Source organism: Pelobates fuscus, chromosome 6, assembly GCF_036172605.1.
Source record: "Pelobates fuscus isolate aPelFus1 chromosome 6, aPelFus1.pri, whole genome shotgun sequence".
Taxonomy (NCBI): domain Eukaryota; kingdom Metazoa; phylum Chordata; class Amphibia; order Anura; family Pelobatidae; genus Pelobates; species Pelobates fuscus.
Genome location: NC_086322.1, coordinates 137,939,662 through 137,963,599, shown reverse-complemented (window position 1 = coordinate 137,963,599; position 23,938 = coordinate 137,939,662). Strand labels below are relative to the sequence as shown.

The following is a 23,938-nucleotide window of genomic DNA, read 5'->3' as shown; positions in this document are numbered from 1 at the left end:
TGTGAGCTGACGCTGCTCCAACTAGATGGCTGCCGTGGCAAGCAGGCTTCAGCCTAGCAATGTGTTCCGGGAGGCGCGGAATGAACGCCACGAGCGGAGAAGCTGCTCATGTGTGGCCAGCAAGGTGGCCGAGACCCGCAAGGGGCTAGAAGGGGAATGTGGGACCAAGGATTCAGTGCGGCAATGACTAGAAAGGCTCCACGGACGCACTATGGGTGGCAGGGAGGAAGCCTCTTTGTAAGCCCCAGGAACAGAGAGGAGCTCAGCACAGAGGAATACCATAGAACTGAAACACCTAAATACAGTATCCAAAGGAACAAGAGAAATAAGCAATATTTAATCGGCAAATACAGTACAATATAGAAAAAAAAAACGCAAATACAGAGAAAATAATTTAGTAAGAACCCAGAGCAGACACACTTTCTGAGTTGGGGAATTCTCACCATTCACACAGCCAAAAAGCCCCACCCAAAAACTAGACTGGATAATAACCAAACATACTAAACTAAATACAGCTTACAATTCAAGGTAAAAATGCAGCATATAGTAATACATGAGCAATAAAGCAATAAACAGGAGCAGCAGCAAAGAAAGCGGGAGTGGGAGAGTCTGTCTGAGAGTTTTATATTGCTGTTCTTTTTCTTATTGGTTGTTTCCTGAAAGTTATGGTAAATATTTATTTGCTGCTGGAGGTTTCAGTAAAGATGGTAAAGCAAATATGAAGCCTCCTGTAAGATGTAAATGTTGTTCCTGTAGAACATTGTTTAATCTAGGTAACCAGTATTAAATTGTAGATGTATTTTTTTTTTTATATATTTTTCAGCATCCACAACAGACCACAGTGACTTTGACTGCTTCCTCTGTGTGTTCTTGAGCCATGGAGAAGATAATCATGTGTATGCTTATGATGCACAGATTGAAATCCAGAGGTTGACTAGTCTATTCAAGGGTGACAAGTGCAAGAGTTTAGTGGGGAAGCCAAAGATTTTTATAATCCAGGTAAGTATCTGTCCTGTCATTAAGAAGTATGCATATGCTTAATATTTTCTATGCTTCTGTGATTCTCAATACCCATTATAAAAAAATCTGTATAGGGCAATGTGCATGTTTTATTTAATGGACACTTTAGTTACCAGAACAACTACAGCTTATTGTATTTGTTATGGTGAGTAGAATAATTCCCTTCAGGCTTTTTTTGCAGTAAACACTGTATTTAACACTGGCCGCTCCTCTGCATGGAGACACTGAACTTTCCTCATAGAGATGCATTGATTCAATGTATCTCTATGAGGAGATGATTATCCAGGAATGTGTCTGACTTGTGCTGGCTCTGCCCCTGATCTGCGTCCTTGACACTCTCAGCCTATCCTATTGGAAAGCATTGTGATTGGCTCAGACAATCACTTCTGATGATGTCAGCAGACAGAGGCAGTTCAGAGACAGACAGGGGCAGAGCCAGCAGCTGAAGACTTGAATACAAATAAGATTTTACTATATTTAGGGAGACGAGGGTTCTAGGGGGCTTGATGGTGGTTTTAACATAATAGGGTCAGGAATACATGTTTGTTGACCCTATAGTGTTCCTTTAATCGGCTTAGAGTACTCTTATTGCACCACCCTTAAGATAATGTAAAAACTTAAGAATCCAGGTCCAGGCAAAGTTCTCAGTGAACTGCTCCTCACTACTTCAAGATCAGGGTGCTGTTTTCATAGTGTGCCTTTAGTTCACCAGGCTGAATGATTGGCAAGAAGCCTGACATGCATTCACACCAGACTGACATTCCAGTTCTTTGGGCAGTTCTGGTTATGTGATTTGCGTCCATGGCCCACCCTTTCACCCCACCCACTGACATTCTGCTTCACCGGACACTCTGTTAAGGGATATGGATTTACTTGAGAGATGAAAGCGAGAGATTAGCAAAGGGTATGTGTTTTCTTGAAGCTATATCCTATGCGCTTCCCTTTAGAACCACATCCAGCAGGTACACAGGGCCGCAATCTGGGGATGACAACCATAACGTCTAGCGGCGGAATGCCGCCGGTGCAGCTGCACCGGGGCAAGCACGCTGATGGGACCCATCAGTTGGCCCAGGAAGCATTTAGGGCCACCTGATAGGCCCTATATCTTCAGGGGCCTGGTCAGGGCTGCAGCTGTGTAATCGCACAACCGGTCCCTTTTAAACAAAATGCAGTCACAACAGTTGCTGGGAGGAAGTGACGGACGATCACTTCCTCCCAGTGTCTGTATGTGTCACTATGTATGTCTGTGTGTCTGTTTAGTATGTATGTGTGCATGTCTGTGTGTATCTGTGTTCTTTTGTATCAGTGTTTGTGTCTCTGTGTGTGTATATTCGGATGGGTTGGATTTGGAGGCGGGGCCCCAAAATTTCTGATTGCAGCGTTTCAGGTACATGATGCTGGGAAGGTATGACTGTTTTAGAGTTTTTTGTTTAATAAGATTCTGTAATTAGGCTCATCATAATTGTCAGCACCATGCCCAATGGGCTCTAATCTGGCCCTGATGTGCATGTATATTTTATTCTACACAAAATGTAAAAGGTATGTTGTAATGCACCTGGTTTTTATTTCAGGAAACAATAACATTTATAGAAAAAAAAATTACCTTAATTTCTTAGTTAAATAGTTTTTATTGATGTCTTCTCCTTCTGAAGGCTTGTCGGGGAAATCAACATGATGAGCCAGTCTTGGCAACAGATTGTACGGATGGTGTTATCGACGTCCCTGACACCAATGTAATTGAAGTGGATGCTGCATCCGTGTACACATTGCCTGCTGGTGCCGACTTCATTATGTGTTACTCTGTAGCAGAAGGTAACATAGTTTAATTGTATTTCTTCCAGCAATTTAGGACTGTCAGTATTAATATCTATATATACCATTGATCGGGGCTTCACAAATTTGTTTTGAATCTAGGAGCAAGATAATAAAGTTAGGAGCCAGTTTAATTTACGAGAAACATACAATTCTTATAGGGACACTGTATAGTCACCAGAACCACTACAGCTTAATATAGTTGTTCTGGTGCCTATAGCCTGTCCCTGTAGTCTTTTCAATGTAAATGCCGCCTTTAAAGAGAAAAGGCAGTGTTTACATTGCTACCTAGTAAAACCTCTAGTGACAGTCACTCAGAGGGCCTCTAGAGAGTCCTGTTGCAGTGCTGCACAGTGTGCAGCACCTTTGTTCAGCGTCTCTACGCTGTGCATGGAGGTGCTGAATATTATCTGTAGAGAACATGCACAATATCTTCCCAATGTTTTCCAATAGGAAAGCATTGGTTTAGCTGAGATCTTAAAGACTGATTATCTCCACCATAAAGCCGAGGAAAACTGGCACGGCGTGGGAAAGAAGGTGAGTAAAAACACCAATCTCCTGATCGAAGGGGTGCAGATACCGAAACACACACACACACACACACTGACATACATACGTACACACATACACACACACACTAACATTTTCCATGTTAATTTTAATCCACCCAGCCTCCCTACCTTTGGGAGAGATGAGTGGATCTTTCCCTGGGGTCCAGTGGGGCTGCTATTCCTGTATGTGCGAGAGCAGTGATCTTCCTACAGCTCCTCTCTGCTCCCTCACACTGTCTGCAGTGACGCCGGGGCCGGAATGACCTCTTATTCCGGCTCCCGGTATCAATACACAGCGCAAGGGAGCAGAGAGGAGCTTCAGGAAGAACACTGCTCCCTTGCGCGCTGTCCAAGCCTGCCACCTCCACGATCCCCAGGGCAGCCGCCTGCGTGCTGCTCAGAGTGACCGGCCAGCTCCATTGTTCCCCCATACTGTCTTTAGCTAAAGGGCTTCAAATCCCAGGCGCCAGGGCAAACGTTCTAGTCATCATGTCGACATGGCACCTGGGATTTGTCGAGCCCTGCCCTTGTTTTGGATTCTAAAGTAAACTTACTCATTGAAGTATTTGGTAATATATGATGGGTTAAACTGAAAATGTGGCCTTAACCCCTTAAGGACACATGACATGTGTGACATGTCATGATTCCCTTTTATTCCAGAAGTTTGGTCCTTAAGGGGTTAATCTACTCAAAGATGCGTGTCTCAATTAAAGCATGGGTTTTGCAATGTTTTCCTGTGAATTGATGGATTATGAAAATGTCCATGACAATCTATGCACTTTGCATTGCTTATGGTGATAGTGACTTTAGAAATACCCAATGTTAACATGTTCTTAGCTTTTTTTTGGAAAGTTATAGGGTAATAAGTACAACCACTTAGCTATTTCCAAACCATTTTTTTTTCAAAATTAATTAGTTACATTGTAACACTAATATCGGTCAGGAATCCCTGAATAACCCTTCACATGTATATATTTTTTAAAAGAAGATAACCTAAGGTATTGAACTTGGGGTATATGGACTCCTTTTCATGCAACCATTTCACCACCAATCTATGCCAAATTTAAAGAAATAAAATAATTAGTAATTTTATTTTTATTTTTTACCCCAAGTAATTTAAGAATGCATGTACGGAGAACTCTAAGGGTTACTGCCAAAGAACACCCCAATATGTGTTCAGCAACATCTCCTGAGTACAGTGATACCCCCCCATGTATAGGTGTGTCGGGTTCTCTGGGGGCTAAAATACCTTATTTGGAGGGTGTGAATTCCAGTTTTCCAACTTGGAATTTTCACAGCTGGTCATCATACACCCATGTCCCATTTGGGACATTTTTGAAGCCAGCTAATGTTATTTACCCCCATCAAACCATATATTTTTGAGAAGGAGACACCCTAGGGCAGGCATAGGCAACCTTTGGCACTCCAGATGCTTTGGACTGCACCTGCCATGATGCTTTGCCAGCATTATGGGTGTAAGAGCATTATGGGAGATGTAGTCAAAAACATCTGGAGTGCAAAAGGTTGCCTATCCCTGCCCTAGGGTATTTCAAATGGTGGAATTTTAATACTTTCCATGCACTAATTCTACCACCAGTTTTTATCAGACTTTTGAGTAGTCGTTTTTTTTTTTTTGCTGACAAAGAATACCCAAATATGTGTTCAGCAATATCTCCAGAGTACAACATGAGCTCCTTGGCAGGACAACGGTTAGACAAATGTGTCACCCAGATAAGTGAAACCCGGGTATAAACCATAGAGTAGGGAAACAGGAGAGTATAGAAACTTGGCAAAAAGAAGTGCAAAATGTGCCCAACCCAGAAAAGACAAGAGGTGCAGAACCATCCAGCGATCCAGGTCAAGGGACAGAGACCCAGTAACAAGAGCATACCAGTGAGCACGTTAGAGGCGCAAGAGAGCAAACCTCAACGCCGAAAACACCAAATAAGTGAAAGGGACAGGCATACACCAGATGAGCAAGCAGGGGCACACCAGACAGTAATACCAAACGCAGAATCATAATAGGCAATCATACCCTACGGAGAGTCACTAGAAATAGCAAAATACACACAGCCGAGTCACACATACCCGCAATACAATGACAACCAGCTATCCGTACAGTAAGTGACATACCGTAATATTGTATCATGTGCAAGAACTAAGCACCCATGACACAACCGGATTATCAAAGGAGAAAACATAATGCTCCTGGAACATACAACATGCAAAATCTCTTTTTTACATGTCAGTGATTTGCATGAAAGGTTGCACTTCCTGTATCAGAACAGAAGACAAATCATGGGGGAATAACAATTACACACCATATGGGAATACATCACATACACTGAACTAAAGTGTATACCATTCCCAGGCTGCATTACTTAAAGGATCACTATAGTGTCAGGAAAACAAACCCGTTTTCCTGACACTGTCATCCTCCGGGTCCCTTTCCGTGGCGCTGAAGGGGTTAAAACCCTTTCAGCCACTTACCTTTATCCAGCGCTGGGCTCCCTCTGCTCTGGTGACCTCTCTTCACCTGCCAACATCAGCTCCCGAGTGGAGCGGAATGCGCATGCGCGGCAAGAGCCGCACACGCATTCTAACGGTCTATAGGAAAGCATTTCTCAATGCTTTCCTGTGGACGTTCTGCACGCCGGATGCAAATTTCGCATCCAGCGTTGCAGAAGAGCCTCTAGCAGCTGTCAGGAAGACCGCCACTAGAGGTTGTATTAACCCTGCTATGTAAACATAGCAGTTTCTCTGAAACTGCTTTGTTTCCATGTATGTGAAGGGTTAAAACCTGAGGGAAGTGGCTAGCAGACCACTTAATTGAGCTGAAGTGGTCTGGGTGACTATAGTGTCCCTTTAACAAACACCCCAGAGGTCCAACCAGTAAACAGACTGGTGTTGGCAAAACCTACCAGCAGGCAGAGCACCGAGAGTGCTAAATCCCATACCAGCTGAGTTCCACGCTAGTGGCAGACACCATACCAGCAGACTGAGCACCATGAGAGGGGCAGACACCATACCAGCAGGCAGAGCACCAGGAGAGAGGTAGACATCCCAGCAAGGGTGCCGGAGGTCAGCCAAGGCAGGTAGTGGACCCAGGGAGCTGCGGGCGACAGCAGCCGGCATGTGGGGAGTCACAGCTGCAGGTGAGAGGCACAGCCAAGTTCAAGGGGACCAGGCAAGCTGGAAGGGACCCGGGCCCCCAGGCCAGCAGGCAAACACACGGAGTAGAGAGCAGACCTCGTGGAACAGACAGGCGCTCGGCAGCGGCAGGAGCTCCATGAGGCGATGGAACATGGAAACCACGTGGGAGGTGGTCAGCGGTCACGAACCTGAAGAAAAGCGGGCAGCAAGCCAGGAGACTGGACCACAAGGATACAGGTAAGTGGGTGAAAAGAACAGAAACTGTACATAAACATTTATAAAACATCATAATACACATGCACTGAGCCCAATAAAACGATGTGTTGGAAGATAGAATCAAAACTGGAACAGAGGCCTCTAGAATGCCACAGTGGCTAAACAGGCTAAAGGCTGTACATATTACATAGGAAAAGACAGGAGATATAAGGCATACATTAAAAAGACGTACACCTGGAATGCTTAGTAGGATAACTACTTATGCATACACTGCTGGCATAGAAGATTAGAGTTGAAAGCAACAGGAAATGCTAGAATCTCAGTAATCTTAGCATCAGATATGGTGTTAGAAAGTGAGGGAATGCAAAAGCAGCAAACAAGAGAACTGCAGGCTTAGCTAGCTGTTTTAGATTATACCCCAATGAAAATTACATAATTAACCCCTTCCCGCCGTTACGGCGTTCTATGCCGTCCTGCTTTAAGTGGGCTTTAAAGCCGTTGCTGCGGCATAGAACGCCGTAACGGCTTTGAGCCCGGGAGCGCCCGGAATACTTACCTTACCGGCGCTCCGCTTTGGGAGGACTGCCTCACAGCCCAGGCAGCCCCCCCCCCACGGCAAAAGAAGCCCCTGGGGGCCATGTGATCGCTCTCAAAGAGCGATCACATGGCCCCCTATAGCTGGCTGTGGATCTGCCAGCAGGGGGACTGTCTAAAATGTCAGACAGTCCCCCTGCTGGTGGGATCTGTAAAAAAAATAGACGTGTAAAATTTAAATATATTTATATTTAACGTCATACATAGTGTATTTCAAAACTAATATAAGTACATATATTAGTATTAAAATACACTTAGAATGACGTTACATATATATAATATACATATATTATATATATATATATAATAGATATATACACATATATTATATATATAAATATGTATAATTACAATAATAAATAAAATTAATAAATAAAATATTGAAACAAAATGTAATATAAATTATATATACATATATTAACTCATTCTAACTGTATTTTGTTATTAATATATATATATATATATATATATATATATATATATATTGGTAACAAAATACACTTAGAATGACATTCTATATATATCTATCTATCTATATATAAAATGCAAATAACCGTGTATATATATATATATATATATATATATATATATATATATATATATATATATATATATATATATATATATAGATAGATAAATACATATAATTACATAAAAGATTACATTAGTATACACGTAGAATTTAAATACCTATAAATGCATATATATTAAAATTCTACGTGTATATTTAACTAATCTTTTAACATAATTAGGTGATTTGATTAATTAAAATCTGATTGACATACCTGACAATTGCAGTGAAGTTAATTTGCAAGCACTATATTTGACCCTGTAACTGTCCAAGACACCATAAAACCTGTACATGGGGGGTACTGTTTTACTCGGGAGACTTCGCTGAACTCAAATATTAGTGTTTCAAACTGGTAAATTAAATTACAACGATTATATTTTATGTAAAACTGAAGTTTTTCGCATTTTTTACAAGCGAACGGCACTTTTATGGTCTATATTATTGTTGTAATATGTTTTACTGTTTTAAAACACTAATATTTGTGTTTAGTGAAGTCTCCCGAGAATAACAGTACCCCCCATGTACAGGTTTCATGGTGTTTTGGAAAGTTAGAGAGTCACATATAAGGCTTGCATTTCATTTTTATGACCATTGAAATTTGCCAGATTGGTTATGTTGCCTTTGAGAGCGTATGGTAGCCCAGGAATGAGAATTACCCCCATGATGGCATACCATTTGCAAAACTAAACAACCCGAGGTATTGCAAGTGGGGTATGTCCAGTCTTTCTTAGTAGCCACTTAGTCACAGAAACTGGTAAAAAAATAAATAAAAATAAACATTATAATATATATATATATATATATATATATATATATATATATATATATATATATATATATATATATATATATATATATATATATATATATATATATATATATATATTTACATATAGGAGTTTACTCTGGGATGTGTTTAAATAGATAATAACAAGCTGTATTCAATGCATTGTTCTATAATTAATCAAATAAGCAATCTGTAACGGTTTGTCACTAAAATGCAACATGGTATAATAACATGTTTGCAATGTAATGCCAGGGGAACCCCTCTGCAATGTGGAAATGCAAGCAGAGTACAGCGGCTACTGAAACAGTGACCTAGAAAGGACTGTTGGTGTAGAGTAAACAATGTTGGTAATGTGCCTTCAAGGGCACCTATGCTAGTTTTGGATCTAACCATCACTGGATGGCACTACCGATAATTATCACCATTACAAAATACGGTATCACGTCAGAAATGGCGGGAAAATAATTCTGCTTCAAATATGTGTAAGTCTGTGCCTTTGTTGGCACCTGTAAAGAAGGGAAAATAAACTGGCTTTCGCTGAAATAATAGTAGTTCAAGGATTTGTTAGTCTGTGTTTTCAAAGGCACCTATGAGAAAGAGAGTCTATCTATCTCTATGGAGCAGAACGCCAGAAAGTCTAATCACCCTGGTCAGACCGCTGCTGAAGAATTCAATGCAGGGAGGTTTTGTGAGAATACACGTACTGATTGTATGACAGTGGTCACTGTCTGTCAGTAGATGATGTGCGGTCTAACCTGGGTGAATGTTGGAGCCCCGGCGCGCGTATGGTATAATATATTATAAAATGCGTTAATGATTTTATAATATATTATACATATATATGTATAACTTTTTTTTTACTTTTTAGCACGGGGGGGAATGCCTGACAGCTCAGACAGTCCCCCTGCTGGAAGCTCCTAGAGTCTTATTGCGGCGATGTGATCATAGTTATCACATGGCCCCGGAGGGCCGGGGTGGCCGGAGCTGCTGCAGCGACACTGCTGGGGTCTCCACGTCCACAGTCATTAAGGAGATATACATAGAATTTTATATATATATATATATATATATATATATATATATATTATAAAATACAGTTAGCATAAAATTACACATATATAAATAAATGATTTTTAAAATGATTTTTACAGTTTTTTTAATGATTTAATTTTTGTTTTATATATGTGTGTATTTTTATATTAATAAAAAATACACTTAATATGACGTTATATACAAGATATATATATATATATATATATATATATATATATATATATATATATATATATATATATATATATATATATAGAAGGTAAGAATCAGGAGCACTCGCTTGGATTTTTCAACAGTGGATAAAGTGTTTAATCACAACTTCAACATCAACGTTTCGACCCTTCAGGGTCTTTATCAAGATAGTGATAATGCACATAACATACAAATATATACAAAAAAGTAAGTGGTTAACTTACCCCACCTGTGTGAAGTGATTCCGGAAGTAAAGTTAGCCGGACGGAGTGTGTGTGGAAAGATGAGAACGTCCGCATCCTGACGTTCATGCGTGCGTGCGTGATGATGTGCATGCGTGCGTGATGACGTGCGTGCGGTGAAAACGTGCCCCCCCCGCGTGATGACATCATCACGGGTGAAATACAACATAACCATGGTAACCACACGATCCCCGTGTAGCTAACCACAACAAGGAGGAACAAACTAAAAGAATTCTATACACAACTAGTGAGGGAAGAAGGTATATAGACATGTACAGCCATACCATAAACTAAGACCCACAATAGTACCTAGGCTAGCAAACCAAAAAGGAGTGTGGACATAGGGTGAATGTGTGTACTGTATCCAACCCAATATATGGGAAAGTAAGTCCTAAAATGATAGGATCTAAACCAGGATAAAATAATACAATGCAACAAGTGCCCATGAGACCACATGGAATATATGTGCACATATAAGAATAGAAAAAATGTAAGAAATCTGACAAAAGTGTATGTATAAATCTGAAAGTGAGATCTGGTGTGTGTGAACCGTAAAAAGGAGGAATAAACCCTACCCTGCAGGTGAGCCAATGTGTGTGAGAGCAAAGAGAAGAAGAAGGAAAAAGACCAAAAAGAAACAAAGAAAAGTAAAGGGATAAGCAAATGAAAAATACCTCCATCCCCATAGCAAATTCAGGGAAACCCAATGAGAACACATAATAACATAAACAAGTCTGCATCCCCAGGTTAAATAATCTATAGCTGTAACCAATTGGTCAACCTCACTGTAAGCCTGTCTATATATACAACAATGTAGATCATACTGGCCCCCTATCTCTAGAATAGGAGAAAGCCCATATTGTTAGAACAGCTTGTCATATATCTCCATAATAGGCCCCCACTGCCCTCCTAACCTCAAGATCTAAGGAAAGAAGGAAAACAATATTGCAACAAAAAATGAAAACCCTACATACCAGGACATAGCCGATGAAGATATGTACAAAAGAATATATACAGAAGCATACGTCTTAATTATACACGTATAGCCCGTCACGAGCCAGCCCGGCCCTAATGATAAACTTCTCTAAACAAAAACTACAAACCAATACATGATAGCGATAAGCTCTAAATAAGTAGATCCAAATTCAAAGAAAAGGAGAACAATACCAATCTAGATAATCTAACGAGTATCTAAAAATGAAGAAAATGAGATGTACTCATTAAGTCCCCTGGGTTGTAGGGTGTCCAATCGTTTGATCCAAAAGGTCTCTTTCTGGAGTAGTAGTTTAGACCGATCCCCACCTCTCATGAGGGTTGGTATCACATCGATGGCGATAAATTTCAAGGTGGGTAGTCTATGGTTAAATTCCAAGAAGTGCTTGGCCACCGGCTTGTCTGTTTTCCCATCTCTATAAGCTGTCATAATTGATGACCGATGCCCCCTGATTCTGTCTCGAAGTGTGAGATCCGTCTTACCCACGTAGCATAATCCACATGGGCACGAGATGAGATATATCACGTGATCTGTCAGGCAAGAGATGTAATGATTGATCTTGTATCTAGTGCCAGAGTGTGGATGTGCAAATGTTGAGCCAGGTAGCATATGTCCACACGTGACACATCCCGTGCACCTGAAGCACCCCATCTTAGTGGGTTTGGTAGACGTCAGCCTTTCTCTTGGTAAGTCCGTTTTCATCAGTAAATCCTTGAGACTTTTATTCCTACTATAGGCAATTCTAGGGGGATTGGAGAAAATGGTACTCAGAGAGTTGTCAGCAGATAGAATATCCCAACGTTTTTTGATACTCCGTGAGATGTTCCCACTGGCTGAATTAAATGTCATCGGGATCGTGATTTGTGGGACATTGTATCGGGTAGTGCCTTTATCATAGATCTCTCGGGCCCGTTTAAGGGCTTGCTCCAGCGTATCCTTATAATATCCCCTTTCCAGGAATGCTCTTTGCATCATCCCAAGTTGTATTTCACAATTTGTGCTGTCGGAATTGTTCCTCAGTACCCTGAGGAATTGGGAGATGGGTAAAGACTTTTTTAGTGCCTGAGGGTGAAAGCTCGTGGAGTGCAATAACGTGTTCCGGTCAGACGGTTTCTTATACAGGCTATAGCCAATTTTGTTATGACATTTATATACTTCTACGTCCAGGAATTGTATCTTGTCAGTGCTCCAATTGAGTGTGAGTTCCACAGGGGATTCATCATTATTGATCACATCAATCATGGACTGTAGTTCTTCCACTGCTCCAGACCAGATGATAAAAATATCGTCCACAAACCTGTGGTATGAAATAATGTGGGCACCAAACATATCCACAATCTTGCTGCGCTCAAAAATGTACATGTAGCAGTTGGCGTAGGATGGAGCTATGGCCGATCCCATCGCAGTTCCCCGAAGTTGTATATAGAAATTCTTTTCAAATCTGAAATAATTATGAAATAATAGGAACTCCAAACATTCTATCAAGAATTCTATGGGGGGGCCATGGTAACAGTTGCTCTCGCATAACCAGGTACGTAGTGCTGCCATCCCTGCGTCATGCGGGATAATCGTAAACAGACTTTTCACGTCCATAGTAGCAAATATTACTGGTGAATCGGGTAAAATAAGCTCTTTGATCTTCATCAGGAAATCCTGGGTGTCCTTCAGGGATGTAGGTATGGTCTCAATGCTGGTTTTACAATGGTAATCCACAAATTTAGCCAAGGGTTCTAATAGACCCCCTCTTGCCGATACGATCGGTCTGCCCGGAGGTGTATTGGGGTTCTTGTGTACCTTCGGTAATGTATACAATACCGGGATTTTCGGGTGTTCATTTACCAGGTATGCCGCCGTATATTCATCAATCCATCCTGAAGCCATACCTTGATCCACTAATGTTCAAAGTTTTTTCAAAAAAGAGGTGGTAGGATCAAAGGTGATCATCTGGTATGTAACACTGTCACTCAATTGGTTAAGAATTTCAGCTCTGTAATCCGAGTAGTTTTGGATGACTATGGCACCTCCTTTATCCGCTGGACGAATCGTAATAGTATGATCTTTCTTCAGATCCTGCAATGCTATTTTCTCCCCAGCAGTCATGTTTTCTCCCATAGGTTTGTGTTGGAGAAGAGTCTGGTTTATATCTTGACGGATTAGTTGTCCAAACGTCTTGATGGAGGCCTGAGAGGTTTTCGGTTCCCATGTGTTCTTCAATTTAAATGGATGTTTTTCTTTATTGCCCCATTGGTCCCGTGCAACGTTCAAATTGAGAGTACGGTTCATCTTAAATAATTCAACATCCAATGCGAACTTGTCTGGTCTGGAAAATGGTACAAATGTCAGTCCCTTGGACAGTATATTAATGTGATCCCTTGTTAACTGTTTAGTTGATAGGTTAAATACAGGGTTTATTTCTTCTTTATTGGTGGTTTGGACCTGAGTTTTATAGATCCTGCCCCTCTGTCCCCTCCTGATGGGTCTGTGTTTGTGTTTGCTCTTGCTGCCAATATTGATGATGGTGGGTCGTTGGGGTGTTGTCCCCCACCTAAAAAATGTTGGGATGAATCATATCTCATTTGAGTTCCCGTTCGTTGCCTCGAGTCTGCGCCCTCAGTTTCAGACATAGATTCTGCAGAGCTGGTATCAATGGACATGAATTGTGGTTTCCTAATCCTCATTTTCTGCCGTGGAAATTGCGGTCTCCGTCTCTCTCCCCCACTTAACCAGTGATATACCTGATGATGCGTGTAATCGTGATCAACCTTTGCAAGTTTTTGCTTCTTGAATTTGATCAAATCGTTTCTATATCGCATAATCTCATCTTGGAGTTTAATCATCTGTTGTGCAGAAGCTGAAGCCGTTATTAGTGATGTATTGGATGTTTCCACCTTGTTAATCGACTCTTTGACTACCACCAATTCATTCTTCACCTCCTCCACAGTGATAATCATCCAATCTAAAGCACACTTATTGGCTATACCAGCCCATTTGCGGCAAAATTCAGGGTTCTGTCTGCCGATGGTAGGTGCATTACGTACCCTAACTCCTCTAGGGATCCTCTTGGATCTATAGTAATCAGAGATAAATATCCCATGCAGATCCAAATCTACTTCTCGCCTTTTTAACTTGATCAGTTCATTATATACATCCCTGATAGAATCCACATGCTGTAATTCATCAGTGCCCTTCGGCCACAAAATATTCTCTGCCTCCGCTTCTGAGATTTGTAGTATCTCGGCTGTGTCCACTAGGGCCCCAGCCCTAAGTAAAAAATCCTCCATGGAAAAGTGCTTGATCAAAGATCAGCAGGAATCAATCCCCAAACTTGATGGTAGTAAGATAATATAGGTAAATAATACGGTGGTGCTAACAGAGAGTGTGTGGCAAGCACACTTACAATATATTTAGTCCAGACTCTGGCACTCAACCCCAAAAGACCATATATACAATGTATGTTACCAGGGTGCCTCCAGGCCAGTAGATAGAAGGTAAGAATCAGGAGCACTCGCTTGGATTTTTCAACAGTGGATAAAGTGTTTAATCACAACTTCAACATCAACGTTTCGACCCTTCAGGGTCTTTATCAAGATAGTGATAATGCACATAACATACAAATATATACAAAAAAGTAAGTGGTTAACTTACCCCACCTGTGTGAAGTGATTCCGGAAGTAAAGTTAGCCGGACGGAGTGTGTGTGGAAAGATGAGAACGTCCGCATCCTGACGTTCATGCGTGCGTGCGTGATGACGTGCATGCGTGCGTGATGACGTGCGTGCGGTGAAAACGTGCCCCCCCGCGTGATGACATCATCACGGGTGAAATACAACATAACCATGGTAACCACACGATCCCCGTGTAGCTAACCACAACAAGGAGGAACAAACTAAAAGAATTCTATACACAACTAGTGAGGGAAGAAGGTATATAGACATGTACAGCCATACCATAAACTAAGACCCACAATAGTACCTAGGCTAGCAAACCAAAAAGGAGTGTGGACATAGGGTGAATGTGTGTACTGTATCCAACCCAATATATGGGAAAGTAAGTCCTAAAATGATAGGATCTAAACCAGGATAAAATAATACAATGCAACAAGTGCCCATGAGACCACATGGAATATATGTGCACATATAAGAATAGAAAAAATGTAAGAAATCTGACAAAAGTGTATGTATAAATCTGAAAGTGAGATCTGGTGTGTGTGAACCGTAAAAAGGAGGAATAAACCCTACCCTGCAGGTGAGCCAATGTGTGTGAGAGCAAAGAGAAGAAGAAGGAAAAAGACCAAAAAGAAACAAAGAAAAGTAAAGGGATAAGCAAATGAAAAATACCTCCATCCCCATAGCAAATTCAGGGAAACCCAATGAGAACACATAATAACATAAACAAGTCTGCATCCCCAGGTTAAATAATCTATAGCTGTAACCAATTGGTCAACCTCACTGTAAGCCTGTCTATATATACAACAATGTAGATCATACTGGCCCCCTATCTCTAGAATAGGAGAAAGCCCATATTGTTAGAACAGCTTGTCATATATCTCCATAATAGGCCCCCACTGCCCTCCTAACCTCAAGATCTAAGGAAAGAAGGAAAACAATATTGCAACAAAAAATGAAAACCCTACATACCAGGACATAGCCGATGAAGATTTGTACAAAAGAATATATACAGAAGCATACGTCTTAATTATACACGTATAGCCCGTCACGAGCCAGCGGCATACCTGGTAAATGAACACCCGAAAATCCCGGTATTGTATACATTACCGAAGGTACACAAGAACCCCAATACACCTCCGGGCAGACCGATCGTATCGGCAAGAGGGGGTCTATTAGAACCCTTGGCTAAATTTGTGGATTACCATTGTAAAACCAGCATTGAGACCATACCTACATCCCTGAAGGACACCCAGGATTTCCTGATGAAGATCAAAGAGCTTATTTTACCCGATTCACCAGTAATATTTGCTACTATGGACGTGAAAAGTCTGTTTACGATTATCCCGCATGACGCAGGGATGGCAGCACTACGTACCTGGTTATGCGAGAGCAACTGTTACCATGGCCCCCCCATAGAATTCTTGATAGAATGTTTGGAGTTCCTATTATTTCATAATTATTTCAGATTTGAAAAGAATTTCTATATACAACTTCGGGGAACTGCGATGGGATCGGCCATAGCTCCATCCTACGCCAACTGCTACATGTACATTTTTGAGCGCAGCAAGATTGTGGATATGTTTGGTGCCCACATTATTTCATACCACAGGTTTGTGGACGATATTTTTATCATCTGGTCTGGAGCAGTGGAAGAACTACAGTCCATGATTGATGTGATCAATAATGATGAATCCCCTGTGGAACTCACACTCAATTGGAGCACTGACAAGATACAATTCCTGGACGTAGAAGTATATAAATGTCATAACAAAATTGGCTATAGCCTGTATAAGAAACCGTCTGACCGGAACACGTTATTGCACTCCACGAGCTTTCACCCTCAGGCACTAAAAAAGTCTTTACCCATCTCCCAATTCCTCAGGGAACTGAGGAACAATTCCGACAGCACAAATTGTGAAATACAACTTGGGATGATGCAAAGAGCATTCCTGGAAAGGGGATATTATAAGGATACGCTGGAGCAAGCCCTTAAACGGGCCCGAGAGATCTATGATAAAGGCACTACCCGATACAATGTCCCACAAATCACGATCCCGATGACATTTAATTCAGCCAGTGGGAACATCTCACGGAGTATCAAAAAACGTTGGGATATTCTATCTGCTGACAACTCTCTGAGTACCATTTTCTCCAATCCCCCTAGAATTGCCTATAGTAGGAATAAAAGTCTCAAGGATTTACTGATGAAAACGGACTTACCAAGAGAAAGGCTGACGTCTACCAAACCCACTAAGATGGGGTGCTTCAGGTGCACGGGATGTGTCACGTGTGGACATATGCTACCTGGCTCAACATTTGCACATCCACACTCTGGCACTAGATACAAGATCAATCATTACATCTCTTGCCTGACAGATCACGTGATATATCTCATCTCGTGCCCATGTGGATTATGCTACGTGGGTAAGACAGATCTCACACTTCGAGACAGAATCAGGGGGCATCGGTCATCAATTATGACAGCTTATAGAGATGGGAAAACAGACAAGCCGGTGGCCAAGCACTTCTTGGAATTTAACCATAGACTACCCACCTTGAAATTTATCGCCATCGATGTGATACCAACCCTCATGAGAGGTGGGGATCGGTCTAAACTACTACTCCAGAAAGAGACCTTTTGGATCAAACGATTGGACACCCTACAACCCAGGGGACTTAATGAGTACATCTCATTTTCTTCATTTTTAGATACTCGTTAGATTATCTAGATTGGTATTGTTCTCCTTTTCTTTGAATTTGGATCTACTTATTTAGAGCTTATCGCTATCATGTATTGGTTTGTAGTTTTTGTTTAGAGAAGTTTATCATTAGGGCCGGGCTGGCTCGTGACGGGCTATACGTGTATAATTAAGACGTATGCTTCTGTATATATTCTTTTGTACATATCTTCATCGGCTATGTCCTGGTATGTAGGGTTTTCATTTTTTGTTGCAATATTGTTTTCCTTCTTTCCTTAGATCTTGAGGTTAGGAGGGCAGTGGGGGCCTATTATGGAGATATATGACAAGCTGTTCTAACAATATGGGCTTTCTCCTATTCTAGAGATAGGGGGCCAGTATGATCTACATTGTTGTATATATAGACAGGCTTACAGTGAGGTTGACCAATTGGTTACAGCTATAGATTATTTAACCTGGGGATGCAGACTTGTTTATGTTATTATGTGTTCTCATTGGGTTTCCCTGAATTTGCTATGGGGATGGAGGTATTTTTCATTTGCTTATCCCTTTACTTTTCTTTGTTTCTTTTTGGTCTTTTTCCTTCTTCTTCTCTTTGCTCTCACACACATTGGCTCACCTGCAGGGTAGGGTTTATTCCTCCTTTTTACGGTTCACACACACCAGATCTCACTTTCAGATTTATACATACACTTTTGTCAGATTTCTTACATTTTTTCTATTCTTATATGTGCACATATATTCCATGTGGTCTCATGGGCACTTGTTGCATTGTATTATTTTATCCTGGTTTAGATCCTATCATTTTAGGACTTACTTTCCCATATATTGGGTTGGATACAGTACACACATTCACCCTATGTCCACACTCCTTTTTGGTTTGCTAGCCTAGGTACTATTGTGGGTCTTAGTTTATGGTATGGCTGTACATGTCTATATACCTTCTTCCCTCACTAGTTGTGTATAGAATTCTTTTAGTTTGTTCCTCCTTGTTGTGGTTAGCTACACGGGGATCGTGTGGTTACCATGGTTATGTTGTATTTCACCCGTGATGATGTCATCACGCGGGGGGGCACGTTTTCACCGCACGCACGTCATCACGCACGCATGCACGTCATCACGCACGCACGCATGAACGTCAGGATGCGGACGTTCTCATCTTTCCACACACACTCCGTCCGGCTAACTTTACTTCCGGAATCACTTCACACAGGTGGGGTAAGTTAACCACTTACTTTTTTGTATATATTTGTATGTTATGTGCATTATCACTATCTTGATAAAGACCCTGAAGGGTCGAAACGTTGATGTTGAAGTTGTGATTAAACACTTTATCCACTGTTGAAAAATCCAAGCGAGTGCTCCTGATTCTTACCTTCTATCTACTGGCCTGGAGGCACCCTGGTAACATACATTGTATATATGGTCTTTTGGGGTTGAGTGCCAGAGTCTGGACTATATATATATATATATATATATATATATATATATATATATATATATATATATATATATATATATATATATATGTATATATGTGTGTGTGTGTATATATACACAATTTGTTAATTTATTAACTTTATTTAGATTTTTTTTACTTTTACTTTTTTACTTTTTTCACCAGCAGGGGGACTGCCTGCCAGTTCAGTGGACACCTATTGCGGCCATGTGACCGCTCTTTTAGAGCGATCACATGGCCCCTGGGGGTCCTAAATTGCAGAGGGGGGGACTGTCTGGGCTGAGCCCAGACAGTCCCCCTCAGTAGAAGACCGATTGTTGGTTAATTTTGTAATTTTTTTTTTTTTTTTTTTAAACCATGTATGGAGTGCAGGGAGGGGGTAGTGCAGGGAGGGGCCTCGATATCGAGCCATTGTGTAATACCCTTAGAGCTGCTGGAAGCGATCACGATCTCTTCCAGCGCTCATTTGGGCCGCAGACGTACAGGGTAAGTCAGCGGTCGTTAACTGCAGTTTTTTTTTGTTTTTTTTTATAACGTACCATGTACGTCCGCGGTTACTAAGGGGTTAAAAGTGTTTTTATGTCCTGCTCTGTAAATTGAACTTTAATGACACACAGGAGGCTCCTGCAGGCTATTGACAAAGCAGGAGATAAATTAATCAATCTGTACAATAAAGGAAGGTTAAACATTAGATCTCTCTTTACAGGAAGTGTTTACAAAGCCGTGTAAGTCACATGCAAGGAGGTGTGGCTAAGGCTGCATAAACAAAGGGATTTACCTCACAAATGGTTGAGAATTTAGCAGTGACACTGCAATGTCATGACCTACACACCAAAACTGCTTCATTAAGCTAAAATTATTATGTTAATACTTATGGTGCTTGGAGTAACCCTTTAAAGCCCAAACCCTCGCTCACATTGGGACAGGATTGTTATTGCAAGACTTGCTTGCTTTACACCTTTCAAACAACATCTTTTTTTTCATGTTTGTTTTCGTTAAGGCCCAAAACCTTTAACATAGACCTTGGGAATTTCAAACCTTATTTTACAAAACAAAGTCTTTTTCTTTTCATAATTCAGACAGACGTGAAATCTGGACTAGTTAAGCTAGTGAATTCAATGACTCAGTGTGTGATATCATGCAGGATGTTATAAAATTGGATTATTTATTCACAAGATGCTGAAAAATGAATTGTCATAATATGCCTCAGAAAAGTCTCTGTGGTGATTTTTATTAATTGATTTGATGTATTTGTAACAAGGCATGAGAAGTTGCATGTTTTTAAATGTTTGTGTTCTTTTTATTTGTCTTTAGGCTACTATTCACATCGTGAAACCTTATTTGGCTCCTGGTATGTTCAAGATCTGTGTGAAATCCTTAAAACGTATGGAACAACATTGGAACTGACCGAACTTCTAACTTTGGTGAATCGGAAGGTGTCTCTGCGCTCTGTGGAAAATTGCCTTGACCGTAACGCAATTGGAAAAAAACAAGTGCCGTGCTTTGCATCCATGTTAACCAAAAAGCTCTTTTTTAAGCCAAAGCAGAATTGATCTTTTTAAATCATTTTTATTTCTGTAATACTTTTTTCCTTAAACTTTTTTTTTTTAAATAGATATTTTGTTATTCTATTGTTCATTGTTGTCCCCCCATAAACAACTTTTGTATTTTTTTTGTAGGAGGTAAAAGGGAATATATTATGAAAAAATATTAATTAGGAAACTGTTTTTCGGTTTGTAGTTTTTTTTGTTTTGTTTTTTAGTACTGATTGATCCTTAGTGAAAGCAAAGACGGTGTCTCTTCAAAATGTATATTGATGATCCTAAAATAATTTTACTTGTGAGATCAATACACTTGGCTATTGCATGGTTTGTATGGTGATCTTAGAGAATTATTGTTCTGTGAAATAAGCCTGAATAGGTAGATAAGAGTTGTAGCAATCTACCTGGACATATCAACAGTCCACATACTGGTTTATTTGTGAAACAAAAAGTTACCCTTCTTAATGTGTTTAAATGCAACATTTCATCGTGAGCATCTCTCAGGTAATCCATTGTTAATTAATCTAATAGATTTGAAAGTATGGTGTCTATTAATATGTATCTGTGTTTGTTTGTTTTTTTGTGCACATGGAGCAGCAGAAAGGCCAGGCTTCCAATGTTATGCACAACTTCCGATGCCAATCCAGTACGCACTGAACAATTGTGTCACCTGTGAATTTTATTACATTATTTGAATTGACAGTACATAAACCCCTCCCCCCCCCCCATAAAAATATATATCAATGCTGGATGGTACGAATCTGCACGGTTTGTATATGAAATAAGAAGCACAGACACTATTTTAGCTTTCCAGTCTCACTCCACAAATATAGTAGGGTAACTGTCATATGCCTTTACTCTGAGCACTGTGAGTTGGCACATGCTACGTATTACAATTGCTTTGGTGTGATGATTTCACTATAATGTTCACATGGTACTTGGGCTAAGCTCTGTTGTGCAGGGATGGTTCATTGGCAGAGAGAATCAGGGTTTAGCTCCATGCAATTGCTTCTGAATGTGACTGGTGCCCAACGGACACCAGATAAGTTGTGAGAATGTTCACAAACACTAGGACTACTTTCCCTGGAAGGGTGCCAATGCACTCCTGGTACCATAACCACGACAGCAGGCCATAGATCTGTGTGAAGATCGGTGTGAAAATCTTAAAATGTATGGAACAACATTGGAATATTGGAGTATTTTAAGTTTTTTTTAATTTGTTTTTTACTTTAAGATCGCATTGAACCTACTCTACTGTTATAGTGATAAACTAACTAAATTAACTCATGCATAAAGTTAAAGCAGGCCCTGAACAAGCCGATTGATTGATTTCATTAACAAGTTGCTAAATGAATCACAGGTCTTGCAAAACTCATTTCATACAATTTATCACAAACCACTCTAGAATTGAATACACCTGTATCCATTCCTTGACCGACAAGACAACAAAATTAGGAATTATTTTGTTACTGAATTACACCATATACAAAAACCAAATGTACTTTCCTTTGAAGAGTATTTCTAGTTTTTAAACTAATCTTAATAAACTACATTTTTGTAAATGTGTTAATATTAACACCTTGACAGTTTCAAAAGATTCTACCATTCCATATTCTGACAACAAAAGAACATTTTGGAAACTTTAAGAAATGTAATATGATTTGCATAGTATGTTATTTTTAAGTTGTTCGAAAACTGAACTGTTTACATTTTTGCTATCCAACAGAACTATTTTAGTAGTTTTTAAATGTTTGTTTGTTAGCAAAATGTATGTTTACAAATTAGATTCCCAATGCACTTCTTGGATGAGGGATGTGTATAAACTGCTGAACTTGTACCTCTTCTGTTTATGCAACTCTTTGTGCTTAGGCTAATTGAATGCTAATGTTTTGAAGATCGGATTTCAGTGCTAACTTGATGATATAAATGTACAGAGTTAGAATTAAATGACACTGGCATCAACAATTCTTTTTGCTATAAATTTGACTGCACTTTTAAATCTATTTCAGAAATGCTGTTGTTTTTTGTGTGACTTTAGACGTTTAATACATTGCAATTTAAGCTTTTCAATTTAGCCTTTAAAATGCCAAAGTTGTATTTATTGATCAATACCGTATGTTAGTTTTGTAACCATAAAACACATTTTCCTAAGTGATTCTGGTGGTTCCCTCCTTTTCTCTGTAATGGCACAAGATGAGCTAGAACCAGCTTGAGATCTGAGCGGGGACCCACCGAAGGCCAGGCTATTTCAGCTGCTGCCCGTTCTCAGTATTCTCTTGCGCCCCGTTTTTTTTGCTTCCCTCCTTTTAGTTTTAGTTTTTAAAACCCAAGTCCACTTGAAGTAATATAATACTCACCAGGTATGTTAAAACAACTGACAAACAGCAGTAGATGAAAGCAGAGGGTAGCACATGGTATTAACTGAACTTACTATCTTGGATTCTTCAAACAGAGACCTTTTATTATGAAGGTTATTCACTAAAGTGTGAATTCAAATAGAGTGTCAAAATTAAGGTCAGAGTAGCCAAACTGAAAGCATAGCTAGCTCGACTTATAGACATTTTCCACTTTGGCAATTTAGATCTTAAATTTCAAATTTCTCCTTGAGGGACCTAAGTGTCACCGCCAAGGTTCTCCTTCCCCCTTCAAAGTAGGGCAGCTCTACTTTCCCCTTTGAAGTACAGCAGCGCAGTATTCAGTGATTATAGCTTAGAGCAGGCCCGGACTGGCCATCGGGCAAACCGGGCAAATGCCCGGTGGGCCATGATGGCAATGGCCTGAGGCCGGCAGGGGAGATCACAGGATCTCCCCTGCCGGCCTATGCAGAGCCCACGCTCTCTATGCAGCACACTCATACACACAGCACCCTCATACACACAGCACACTCTCGCACACAGTACCCTCACACTAACAGCATACTTGCACACTCACATTGACAGCACCCGCGCACACACAGCGCACACAGCACACTCTCGCACACAGCACCCTCACACTAACCGCATACTTACACTCACACAGCACACTGACAGCACCCTCACATTAACAGCACACACAGCTCACTCGTGCACACACACAGCACCCTCAAACACACACACACACACTATATAAAATAACCCTCAGTGAGTTAAGACAAAGAAAATTGGAAACATAAAATGTGACGACACATAAGAACACCCTTACAGACACTGCACCCCTCTTACACACACACTGTGCCCCTCACTCATACAATACGTCCAAACATATATATATATACAGTATATACAAAGAAAGGATGCACTCTCCGGTCTTCAAAAAGTAGAAAAGTATTTATTCCATCAAAAGGTATACATTTGTGTGATCGACGTTTCGACCCATTCGGGTCTTCCTCAAGATCAACATGTAACCATA

The 23,938-nt window shown here is 40.5% G+C and overlaps 1 protein-coding gene across 1 annotated transcript in view; it reads left to right on the top strand.

The window, feature by feature from the left end:
* LOC134614474 (caspase-6-like) overlaps positions 1 to 22,554 on the top strand; it is a 42,960-nt gene extending 20,406 nt beyond the window's left edge. The window contains exons 6-8 of the mRNA XM_063458348.1: positions 824 to 999; positions 2,673 to 2,832; positions 20,325 to 22,554. Coding sequence (XP_063314418.1) covers positions 824 to 999; positions 2,673 to 2,832; positions 20,325 to 20,563 — 575 coding nt within the window. The 3' untranslated portion in view covers positions 20,564 to 22,554. The remainder of the gene's footprint in view (positions 1 to 823; positions 1,000 to 2,672; positions 2,833 to 20,324) is intronic.
* Positions 22,555 to 23,938: the final 1,384 nt, after the last annotated feature.